The sequence below is a fragment of the Myxine glutinosa genome, chromosome 2, assembly GCF_964187855.1.
Source record: "Myxine glutinosa chromosome 2, kmMyxGlut1.1, whole genome shotgun sequence".
Taxonomy (NCBI): domain Eukaryota; kingdom Metazoa; phylum Chordata; class Myxini; order Myxiniformes; family Myxinidae; genus Myxine; species Myxine glutinosa.
The window spans coordinates 206,308,281-206,321,881 of NC_136262.1; the positions used below are offsets into that span (position 1 = coordinate 206,308,281).

General features: G+C 42.6%; 2 protein-coding genes across 2 annotated transcripts in view; one reads left to right on the top strand and one right to left on the bottom strand.

Annotated features, from left to right (window-relative positions):
* The window catches only part of LOC137422178 (ventral anterior homeobox 1b), a 34,506-nt gene extending 32,211 nt beyond the window's left edge, over positions 1-2,295 (top strand). Inside the window, exon 3 of the mRNA XM_068108939.2 lies at positions 1,821-2,295. Coding sequence (XP_067965040.2) covers positions 1,821-2,216 — 396 coding nt within the window. The 3' untranslated portion in view covers positions 2,217-2,295. The remainder of the gene's footprint in view (positions 1-1,820) is intronic.
* Positions 1-13,601, bottom strand: part of LOC137420908 (synaptic vesicular amine transporter) — a 335,648-nt gene that overhangs the window by 313,373 nt on the left and 8,674 nt on the right. The gene's annotated exons all lie outside the window — the stretch shown is intronic.

The following is a 13,601-nucleotide window of genomic DNA, read 5'->3' on the forward strand; positions in this document are numbered from 1 at the left end:
GGGGGGATGCTCCCTTAAGTTTAAGGAAGCTTTTAAGGAAAATTTTAAGGAATATTCGTATATGCAACCATCCTCAAATTAAGGATATCTTAAGATATCACTCTCTGCAGACCTTGACAAAATCACAGACTGGTCAAACAAATGGACCATGTTTTTCATTCCTGACAAATCGCACACTCTTACTATGTCTCTCCGAAAAGACCGACTGGACAACCCTCCCATCTACTTTCTCAGCAATCCTCTCCAAGAAGTTCTGTCACTCAAGTTTTTGGGTCTCACTATCTGCCATGATCTTTCCTGGGAAAACCACATTTCCAAGCTGGCCTCCAAAGCCAGTCACACTGGGCATCCTCCGTCGTGAGAAGTCCTTCCTTGGCACACATGAGCTCCTCACCACATACAAGGCTTTCATCCGCAGCTCAATGGAATACTGTTCTCCCCTCTGGGCTGGTACTCCTGCTGCACACCTAACTCGGCTTCACGCTGTTGAAACCAAAGCCTTCAGAATCATTAGAATCTCCCGCGATGAAGCTAACTCTGAGGGCCTTTCACTCACTCACCGCAGACAGGTTGGTGGTGTTTCTGTCTTCTACCAACTCCTCTCTGGCCCAGCTCCGTCTGTGCTCTGTCCCCATAATATTCCTACAGGTCGCACAAGATCTGCCAGCAACCCTCTTCTGGTGAAACTGCCAAAATCAAGACTCTCTGCTCACATTCACTCTTTGAATCCTCTTTTCTCCCGCCTCAGGAACAAACTCCCTCACTCTCTTCAATCCCATGCATCCCTCCAGGTCTTTAAAACAGCAGTTCACCACCATCTCTTATCATCCCCCATCCAAAACCTTGATCTTTTATACCCCTGGTCATTTCACCCAGATCCACTTTTTTGAAATACCGACTTCTTTCCTTGAAGTCTTAGCAGTGTCCATGTGGTTTATACCTCTCCCACCCCCCCCCCCTCCCCTTTCCCATGCTACTTCCCCCCAAGCCCTCTCCCTCGCACAGATCTCCCGATGTCCCTGTTCTCTACTGTTGTACTTGTGTGCTTCCCTATCTCTCCCCGTGTTGTCTCCCCCTCCCTTTATTCTGTTTTTTTATATGTCTGTTTGTTTTTTTGTATGATTAATGTTAGCTCTTACATGAGCCTCGATCTTGTATACAAAAAAAAAATGGGGAAAGTTGAGGAAATACTTAAGTGAATCCTCAAATCTTTCCTTAAGGATGCTTTATGCAACCAGGCATTTGTCCTGCATGTGATTTACCCACAAGCCCATCCATAAGCCTTAGATCAATGCAAAAAGACAGCAGAGTTGGGCCGAAAACTTTCACTTGAGAAGGCCAACAAAAAAACGAGCTGCTGGGTGAACATTGTGACCCTGCAGGCACCAATGATCTAACTCACTCGTAGTTATCGAAGAAATATTACAAATAGATGGCCTTATGGGGTCGTAAAATCTTCTGCAGCTTTACTCTTATTGAGGGATACTTGTCTTAATCAGTCCAATCCATGATAAAGAACAGTCGCCAACTGATGACCCAGCCAGAAATGCAAAAACCCACAAGCTTGATGACATCACGACCTTTGACACCTAAACCCAAGGGTATATTTTTTACTCAACTGCTATTATTAGCTCTTGATGTCCATGAGCTTTTATTATGCATGAGCATTAGCATGAACAAAGGGAACAAAATAAGACACAGCTGCTTTTGATGATGATGATGATTATTATTATTATTATTATTATTATTATTATTATTATTATAACATCTGCTGATTGGCAAGAAACATTCTTAATGGTACTGTACGGCCTTCCTGCCAGGTGAAGGTGTGGTTCCAGAACCGACGCACCAAGCACAAGAAAGACCAGAGCAAGGACAGCGGAGACGGTCGCGCATCCACGTCCGAGTCCGCAGCTACCTGCAGCGTTCTTCGCCTTCTTGAGCAAGGGCGACTCATGCAGCCCCACCATCCTGGCCCCACGTCTTTCCTCCCTGGGGCCTGCCCCGGGTCAGCCCTTTTGTCAGTGTCTCCCGGCACAACCCAGCACCCCGGCACGCATGTGTTCTCGCTACCCATGCCGCCACTTTCGGCGGGCCTGAGCGCATCGTTGCCATTGAGCATGCCGCTGGAGCTCGCCGTACGGCCGCTCGGATCGTCAGCCTTCGAGCCATATTCAAGGAACGGGAAGCACGAGTCGAGTAATCATAAAAAGTGACCCCCGTAAGGAGATCTTCCAGGACTACTGAAACTATCCCTCGACTCGTTTACGTACTTTTGAAACGGAGCGAAAAGCTTGACCCGCATTAGTGGTTTTCATTTCTTTATGCGGTGCGTCGTGAGATTTTAGTCACAGTGTTATAGATCATACGTGGACGCGTGGATTTCATTTATCAGGGACCAGGTGTCCGAACCACGGTGGCCCCTTCAAACACAAATCCTTCTTCTGCAAAATAAGTCGTAAAACTGACTTGTGCACTATATACAGCCATTCACGATAAGATTCGCCGACACGACGCGCTTTATTGCCTTCGCTTTGCTGTACAGGTTACCATAGAGTTCCAAACTCGAGACTCCGTCGTAAGAAAGTCTCCCTTGGCCTGTAAGCGCAAGTCTCGTAAAGGAGAAAAAACGTCGACATTTCTAATACGGCGCCATGTTTTCCACTTTTCTTCAGCACAGGCATCGTTTGAAAGGGATATTTCATCCCTTTCCTTTTCGTTTCCCAACAAAAGTTACTTCACGAATGGCGGACGCACCTTACGTAGAAGGTGATTAGAGGTCGTACAGAATAGTTGCGACAACAAGATAATTTCATGAAACCGTGAAACGTGTTGCGTGGTGCGTCTGATGTCGTCCGTCTGCGCTAACCGGATAGTTGTGGTATGACGTAATGAGATGAATAGGATCGCATAATTGTTTGCACGTAACGTTCTCATGTTTATACGTCCTGTTGTGCTTGAACCGTATATATATACATTTATAATATACATATATATATATATATATATATATATATATATATATATATATATATATATATATATATATATATATATCCAGTATGTTTCGATTTCAGTGATTCCTATGCAAACGCAGGTATAACTATTATTATGCGATCACGCATCTTACATGTCAACCTGTACATTGTCAAAACGAATATCGAGATTACGTCAATTATATACGTCATGGATGTCGCACGAACTATTAGGCATGTTTGGTTGCAATGGAAACCGTGTGACGCGTGTTTAAAAGTTTGAATTGTATGCGATGGTGTGTGATTTCTGAAGCAGGTGTAATTATTACATGTAATTTAATGTAAAAGCGTCAATCTTTGCATCGTGTAATTGCATTTAATCAAGTGTATAGGTTTTTACATTTTTTTATTTAAATTTTTTTTCATGTTACATTTGTGTAATCGATTGCCGAGTGCTGTCATTGTATTGGTTGCCAATACACACTATACGAGTCCGCATTAAGTGATCAGATCCACGTCGTTTATCAAACCTTTATTGTGACGTGGAAGCATTTAAAACGTATTTGTGGAACTGGTTTTAAAAAATGGCACAAAACCCCCTTCGCGTATGTGTATAAAATGTGACGTTTGAATAATGTTTTGCCATTGACTTATTGACGTGACGATCTCAATATGTCAGCTGGACTCGGTGGTGTAACGTTTAAAACGTCCGCTCACCTGAGTCTGGGAGGTCGACGGTTCGAACTCTGGCCGAGTCACGGCAAAGACCATTAAATATGGTACACGGACGTTTAAAAAGGAGAGCCTGGACAAAGAACCATAGGTTGCCAATCATTGCGCAAACTTGATGGGTCAAATGACCTCCTGCGTTGGAGTTCCTTGTGCTAAGAAACTCATGTATGAATGAACGAGTTCAATTGACGGAGTGAATTACAATGATGAAGTCTCATTGATGCACCAAAGGGGGACCTTGTGTAATCTTCTTCAGCCCGCTTTTACCTGTTCGTGATACATTTCTTACCTGTAATAAGATGAATCAAGCAAGCGGACCTGATTAAAAATTTCTAACATCAGGTGCAAACCCATGGCATTTGTTCCACATGGTAAATACAGAGTTCTGTTACTGCAAATCAGGGTAAATTGCATTCCATTGGCTGCATGCCTTTACCTGTGCATGTACGTCACTGAACACCTGATTTCAATCTACGGTTTCTCCGAGTTTGTTTCAGGGAAGATTTTCACGATATAGGGGAAAAAAATTTTTATTGGGAGGCTGCTTTTTCTTAAAGACGTCACATATTTTTAATCAATTTACCAAACGAATTAGATAAATTACGTATATATTTAAAAATTTACTACCATGAACTATTATTTCACGGACCCCAATTGTACCTACTTTATCCAGACGAAGAAAAATTTTGACCCAAGTCGTTCACGAACTGGCTGACCAGGCCTTACGTTCGACTTAAGTTGATTTGGGCAATAATTTGCAATTTGTTGGTGATGCCGGTGATAGCTCGCCTACTTTTCATAAAGGATACCGTGGGATCTTTGCTGTCTGCCAACTGATTCCGCAGATGGGGGCGTCCCATTTAACGTCCAGCCGGGCGATGGTAGGCCTACACACGTTGATGAATCATCCCACCTGTGAAGCACCAGGATGACGGTTTATAGCTGTCTTGTGATTCAAACAAAGGTTAGACGGCTCTGTAATCTCTGTAATATCTCAGAGACTAGCGCACCTACATCGAGATTATCCTGCCAGCCCTATACCCTCTGTGATGTGAGAGCAACAAGTCTTGTGCTTCCAAGTCATCGCGAGAGATGCCAATGATGTTGAAAGCTATCTTTTTCCTTTCCCTTCCCTAATTGTGTTCCTTTTGTCATATTTATGTCCCCTCTCAATTCAGTATCCCCATTCGTGGTTTCCTCATAAACTGACATCCCCTCATAGACAATTCATGCAATCTATCCACCACCTGAACCAGGAGAGACCTTCTTTTTTAAATAAAGAAATTAAGTCGTTAAAGCGAAAATCGTGCAAATACTCCAGACAATCATCCATCTTATTGGCATTTCCATGTAATGTAGGAGGCATTTGCTAAGGCTATTAAATCATGAGACGTACACAGTTTTTGAATGGAAATGATTTTCCCCTTTCATCGAGTTCCTCCGCACGAGGTTTCACGTGCGCAGTGATTGAGAATTTTTGCTGAACAAGGAAAAGCGCATTTTGGTTAAAGCAGGTTAAAACACTCAAGTGGTACGAGTACCCTGCTGTCCCGATAACACAGTCACAAGACATCAGGAATCCGGTATAAGCTCAAAACAGCTGTTTCTAAGGAGGTTGTCGTCCTACAAAATCATCGTGATTGCTGCAGTGCTTGGGAGACACGATAATTGCAGACTATTTGCTTCAAACAATGTAGTTCAACCGAACATATTTCAAAATGCTCTTTGAGGCTGTAATCTCATTAAATACACAACGAAGCAAATTCTTATATTGATGAGTGATTCATATATCGAAACCCTCCGAACAATCTCCTTTATTTGCGCGTTGGTGCAGCGATTTTTCCTTTCATTGATTGCTTTTGATTGATCAAGTCATGTATTGCTTGGTTTGCGCTTATATTCAGCGTTTGTGGAATTAGTGCAGAAAGTAAGATTTGAAAAATTCACAACTTGATTTCTGGGAAGTTTTACGTCCATTAGTGAATTGAATGCAGGTGTGCAGGACAGCAGGCTTGAGAACCTATCTGAAAGGAGTGTTCCGCAATCAAGGAATATCTTCGACTGGCATCTTCCTTTCAAGATTGAACTTCTTTCAAGCTTGGTGTTGGCTTAACGGTAAATGTGGCTGGTTTCAGATCTTAAGTCTGGAATTCAAGCCCCTTTCTGCCGTTGAATTAAAACCACGTGGGTTGATTAAGCCTGTCCTCCCTATGACGTTGGCAAAACGAGTACCAGTGGACTTGTAATAGAGGGCATTGCATCAGCAGCACAGCCATTCCCCCAGAAAATGATGCAACCAGCAGCCACAGGCTGCACATGAACCACCATCTACCTTTCAGTTTTTCAAGAGTAACGTTCCTAATTATCTCGTGTTTTCTCCTGAAACCACCTCCGATCTCTGACTCTCGCTGCAGACCAAACCACGCTCCACATTTTGTTTTTCTTCTTCTTCTTCCATTCCTGCCACTCCACTACCTATTTCAGTTGACTTGCACGTATTCTTGCAGAGTTGCAGGTATTCTGCACAAGCAAAAAACGTCCTGGAACGACTCAAACAGATAAACACTGGAACTCTTAGGATCAGTTGGAGAATGGAAATTGCGATGATTCCTTAAACCATCAACGCCACAGCTTCACCCATTACCTCCGCCACCGAAGCTGGATGGAGGTTATGTTTTCACACCTGCCTGTCTGTTTTTTTTACTTGCGAAATCTAAGTTCCACCACGTGGTAGTGGTAATGACAAGCTGGAAGTCTGTTTTTTTTTAGATTAAAAGGTCAAAGGTCAAGGTCACATAAATCGTCCATCTTCATCCGATTCACTTGATAATATATATATATATATATATATATATATATATATATATATATATATATATATATGCTAATATATATATATATATATATATATATATATATATATATATATATATATATATTGTGTATCGAGATTGCATATATTTGATACCACAACATTGCATATATTTGACGGTCATAATATATATATATATACATATTATTTTAAAAAAATTATATATATCTATATATATATAAAACACAGTTTGTGTGTGCGTGTGTGTGTGTGTGTGTGTGTGTGTATGTAATGTTACCGATAGACTCCTAAACGGAGAGGCTCACGTACTTGATATTTGGCACAGACATGGCCATTGAGCCTGGGACGAACATGGTTGACCTAAAAATTTATTTCATAATATGCTTTTACCATATTTTTATCTCAGCGTGAAATATTATGACCGGAATCTGACCGGTCGCAGAGCAGCGCGCTGATTCGCTCAGAGCGATCACGTGATGTTCCCTGCCGCCATTATCTCAGTTACGTGTTCGCACGTATTTCAGAGCGAAAAGCAATTGCCTTTTTTCACATTTAAGCGACGAACATTGCCATTCACACCACATAGGTTTTTTTCCCTTTCATCTTTAGATTCATATTTTTTTCCATAACGTAGCGCATTATGGCTCTCTCGAGCTCGAGTTAGCCAATCACCTGGAGCATGAGGCCACGTTGGCCACGCCCACGACAGGACGCAGAGTTGCAATCGATCGCTCAGAGCGATCACGTGATGTTCCTTGCCGCGCGACTATCTATATATATCACTCAGATCCCTCACAATCGACCACCACCACCTCCTCCTGCAATACTAAATATCACTCAGATCCCTCACAATCGACCACCACCACCTCCTACAATACTAAATATCACTCAGATCCCTCACAATCGACCACCACCCCCTCCTACAATACTAAATATCACCCAGATCCCTCACAATCGACCACCACCCCCTCCTACAATACTAAATATCACCCAGATCCCTTGGAATCGACCACCACCCCCTCCTACAATACAAAATATCACCCAGATCCCTTGGAATCGACCACCACCCCCTCCTACAATACTAAATATCACCCAGATCCCTTGAATCGACCACCACCCCCTCCTACAATACTAAATATCACCCAGATCCCTTGGAATCGACCACCACCTCTCCTCCTGCAATACTAAATATCACCCAGATCCCTTGGAATCGACCACCACCTCCTCCTACAATACTATATATCACTCAGATCCCTTGGAATCGACCACCACCTCCTCCTACAATACTATATATCACTCAGATCCCTTGGAATCGACCACCACCTCCTCCTGCAATACTAAATATCACCCAGATCCCATGGAATCGACCACCACCTCCTCCTACAATACTATATATCACTCAGATCCCTTGGAATCGACCACCACCTCCTCCTGCAATACTAAATATCACCCAGATCCCTTGGAATCGACCACCACCCCCTCCTACAATACTATATATCACTCAGATCCCTTGGAATCGACCACCACCTCCTCCTGCAATACTATATATCACTCAGATCCCTGGAATCGACCACCACCTCCTACAATACTAAATATCACCCAGATCCTTGGAATCGACCACCACCCCCTCCTACAATACTATATATCACTCAGATCCCTTGGAGTCGACCACCACCTCCTCCTGCAATCTATATATATAAAACACAGTTTGTGTGTGTGTGTGTGTGTGTGTGTGTGTGTGTGTGTGTGTAATGTTACCGATAGACTCCGAAACGGAGAGGCTTACGTGCTTGATATTTGGCATAGACATGGCCATTGAGCCTGGGACAAACATCCGAACTCAAAATCTTTGACGATCCATATTTTTTATTCATATTTACCTCAGCGCATTTCAGCGCACGGAATCAACGGAATCAGAGCAGGTGGGCGCTGATTCGCTCAGAGCGATCACGTGATGACGCTATGACGCTATGAACGCTATGACGCAATGAAAAAAAAAATCGCTATGACGCTATGAAACGCTATGAACGCGATGACGCTATGAACGCTATGACGCTATGACGCTATTACGCTATGATGCTATGACGCTATGAAACGCTATGAAGCTATGAACGGTATGAACGATATGACGCTATTAAAAAAAAATTCGCTATGACGCTATGAAACGCTATGAACGCGATGACGCTATGAACGCTATGACGCTATGAACGATATGAACGCTATGACACTATGAACGCTATGACGCTATGAAAAAAAAATCGCTATGACGCTATGAAACGCTATGAACGCTATGAAAAAAAAAAAATCGCTCGCTTTACCAAGGGGCTCGCTCTCCCCCCGTTCCCCTCGCCTCCTGAAATGGGGGCTTATGCATTTAGTCTCGTCCATCTGTCCGTGCATCCGCAACCATATCTCGGAAATATTATGGACCGATTTTGTTCATACTGGGCACAAAGACAATACATGATGGTTATACATATACACATAATTTTTTTCACAATGCAATCAAACATCGCCGACTGGCCGCCATTTTAGTTGTAAAAACTCAATGTTAACCATCTCTCAGACATGCATTTACCGATATTTTTCAAACTTGGCACACAGATAATGAATGAGGGCTTACACATGCACATAATTTTATTTCGAGACCAGATCAAAGATGGCCGACTGGTGACCATTTTGTTACATAAACGTGTATCCAACAATTTCTCAGACATGCATTGTCCGATTTTGTTCACACTTGGCACAAACACAGTACCTGATGGCATACATGTGCCCCTCACTTTATTTTGGGATCTGATAAAAGATGGTCGACTGGTAGACTGGCGGCCATTTTAGTTGTAAAAAAAAACCGATATTGAACACGTCCTCAACCATTTCTTGGAAATGCATTTACCGATCTTGTTCAAACGTGGCACACAGATAAAGAATGATGGGTTACATATGCACGTCATTTTTTTTCGAGATAAGATTCAAGATGGCCGACCAGCAGCCATTTTAGTTGTAAACAAGATGGTTTTCATAGAATACTTACCCTGCACAGTCATCTTGTTGCGAGTTTTTGAAGGTTTTTTTTATTTGATCCAATATGGCTGCCAGACCACGTGAGTGATGACATCATAAATTTATATTCTCTAACATAATTGTTGCGTGGATCACAATTGACCACCTACTACTGAACAAGGCCATACTTGAAAATTGAAAAATGTGAATAACTAAATTGTCCATCGCCTGGATAGACTATAAGAAAGCTTTTGGCAGTCCTACTTTCGAGGATGATAAAATGTATGCAAATATACAAAATCAATCGCCAAATAATCAAACTGATTGAGAAATCAATGGAGCTCTGGAATACCACATTGATATTACAGCATTCAGAAGGAAATATTAAAACACCAGATGTGAAGATACAGTGTGGGATCTTCCAGAGAGACAGTCTTTCCCTTTCTGTTTTGTCTGGCTCTGGACCCACTAAGTAACCTCATCAATGAACAAGTGCATGGATACAACCTAATAACCAATAGAAGAACATCCAAAGAAATAGGAAAGGTGACACATCTACTATACATGGATGATTTAAAGCTATTCACACCAAATTATGAAAAATTGACAGAACAACTAAAACTAGTAAAACGATTCTCCGAGGACATTCAAATGGAATTTGGACTAGACAAGTGCGCCAAGTGCACAATTAAGCCAACAAAAATAGACACCATAAAAATTGACCTTGAATTAACAATATAGCAGTTAGAAAACGAAGCATCATACAAATAACTTGGAGTAGAAGAGGGCCACCAAATATGTCACAAACAAATGCGGAAAACAATCGCCAAAGAATACCTACGTAAAACGAAGCTGATCCTGAAGAAAACATATCTCTCCCAAAGAAACAAAATTAAAGCCATAAACCAGCTTTCAGTACTGGTGTTCCAATATAGCTGCGGAATAATAAACTGGCCCCAATCAGAAATCAAAAAGTTAGACATCAAAACAAGAAAACTCCTTACCATCCACAAAATGTTTTACAAAAACCAGTGCATCCCGAGAATGTACCTTCCGAGATGAGAGGGAGGGAGTGGCCTGATGGAACTCAACCAGGTGCACAGACTGACGAGTGTAGGTATAGCTGAGTATGTGAAATGCGCAACAGACCATCGGATGCCATTTGTAACCAAACATGAACACAACAAACTTGAGAAGGTATCCCTAACTCACCTTGCAAATAATTTCCAAAAACAGGTGTGAATAGAAGATGCCGCACAGGAAAATGAAACAGTATTACTAATATATACAGCTCCAACAATTGCAAAAAGACAAAAGAAATGTATAAAAATAAATATCAAGAAATATACATCAACAACTGGGAGAATGACAAAAGAGCAGGAAAATACAAAACAGAATTGGACAGAGTGGGGTTAGACAAAGAAGGTTCATTGGAATGGCTAAGAAGAGGTCAGCTCAACTGGGATGGCAAACAAATAATAATAAATGCCATAGATCAAGGACACTACACCAATCGTTGAAAATGAGGATGTCATGCTCACGTATGACCTGATGATTCCATGAAGTGTGAACATAGAAAACAAAGCATTGCATCCGGATATTGTACTCAGGAACAAAAAGGAAAAGACAGCATTGCTGATTGAGATATCAGTATCCAGCGATTTTGGCCTAAATAATGTAGAAATCAAGAAAATGACCAAATAGCAGGACCTCAAAAATGAGGTCAAGAGATATTGGAAGCTGAAGAGCATCGACATTGTACCAGTGATAATTGGAGCCACAGGAATGATAAAGAAGAACCTCACTGAGTTTTAAAAAAACATTCCCAGGAATATTACCACAAATGAACTACAACTGAAGGCAATCAGGGGTTCGGTGGCGATCCTGAAAAGAGCACTTGGAACAAAACTCTGAAAAAGTTGAACCATCTTGGTCCATGAACCGTGATCCCTTACTGAACAACACACACATACGCAAAACAACACACACACACACACACACACACACACACACACACAATGACTTATTTATAAGATTATGAAGCCAAAGGCAAAATGCTACCACTGCAGACTGTCTGTTGGTCTGTGAGCAGGATATTTTTAAAAGTTATGGACGAATTCGGACGAAATTTGGAGGACAGGTTGGGTATGTGACAAGGACAAATTGGTTAGAATTTGGTTCAGGTCTGAATCCTCGGGCGAGGAAGCATCCTTCGAGCTCTCCACGACATAAAAGTTTAAGTATTTTCCCATTCGTGTCTTTCCACCTTTTATTTTACTGTGTGTTTCTAGTTAGTTTTGGTTTTGTAATTCATGCAAACTTGTGTGTAATTAATCGTTTTCTGTGTCGTATCTCGTGCGCAGCCTGGTCCCTCTAGGCTCCCTTCCCCCATCGGTATTTTGTAAATACAAGTTCTTTCCTTTGCTGTATTGCTTTTTTCTTTGATTTTCTTTTCTCCAATGAATCTCCCCTGAACACCTTACCCTTTGTCTAACGTTTTAAATGCAAAAATAAATTACTCTATTATTTCCTTCTCTCCCCGCCCATGACCACGTGCTTATTGTCTCGCCCCACCCCCTTTATCTCCTTTTTCTTTTACCTCTCCAGCCAATACTCACCTTTCCAATTCTAGTTTCCACCATACTCATTCAACCCGTTCTCCTTCTTTCTCAGACCCACGCCCTCACTTCAGGAACTTTTCCCAGATTGTTTTTCATGGTTTTGTTTAAATATTATTTAAATATGTTTAAACTTTCCCCTGCAGTGTTTTATTCAGTGGTTTATTACAACATGCTGTTTTTCTTCCTATTTAAAAGGCTTTTTTCAATTTCCTCATCAAATCATTCCACTTCAAAAAAAATTCTCTTGCAGTTCTTCCTCTCTACATTCTCTAAACTCACCTTCATTCCACCCCTCTATCATTTTCAATCGGATCTCTGACTTGAAAATCACAATAAACCCAGTTTGTAATAAATGTTCGTTTTTCATTAATCATCCACTTTCTAAACTCCCCCCTCACACCTCCCATCGTAAACTCCCCCCTCCCCCTACTAAACTCCCCCCTCCCCTCCTAAACTCTCCGCTCACCCCTCCCCTTTCAATTCTCCCCCCTCCTCTCCAAATCAACCCCCATCCCCCTCCCCTTCAAATCTCCACCCTCCCCCCGCCCCTTCAAATCTCCCCCCCTCCTCCTCCCCCCCCTCCCCTTCAAAACTCCCCCCTCCCCTTCAAAACTCCAACCCACCCCTCCCCTTCAAAACTCCCCCTTCACCCCTCCTTTTCAATTCTCCCCCCTTGCCCCTCCTCTCCGAAACTCCCCCCTCACTCCTCCACTTCAAAACTACCCCTCCACCCTTTCAAATCCCCCCCCCCCCCCATCTATCATCTTTCTCCAATTCTCCCCCCTTCCCTCTCCTCCTCAAAGCTGCCTCCTCCCCACTTCCTCTCCCTTCCATCTCATACCTCCACCAACTCCAACCTTCTACTTTGCCTTGCATCCCCTCAAACAACCCCTCCCTGTGCCTCATCCCATCACCATCAAACCTTTTGTCCTCCTAATCCTTCCCTTTCTACGAGCTCTTCTGCAATCTCTGACATACTATCAACAGCTCTCCCTACCTCCCCGTCTCACCCCTCATCTTAACCTACCCCTCCCCTCCACTGTCCTGCACCCGATGCTCCCCTTCCCTCTTCCTTAACGGCATGGACCTCAATTATCCGGGGCCTTCACTCAAACCTGATTGATCTCTCCATGCAGGGGGCTTCTGACAAACCAGACATAATCTGCCTAACAGAAACTTTCATCCTTCACAAGATGTCTCTGATTCCTTAAAACATCTTCCTGGTTACTCCCTCCTCTGGTATGATAGACCTGAGCCTCGCCCTGGTGGTGGGGTTGCTATTTTTATCAAAAACTCTCTTCCTCACTCTCCCTGCACTGCCCTCTCTCCACCCCACCCCCAGGAGTACCTCTGGCTACGGATTCCTCTCCGCTCCCACCTTTTGTTCATATGTGTTCTTCACCGTCCTCCAAACAGTGATGACTCCATTTACATATC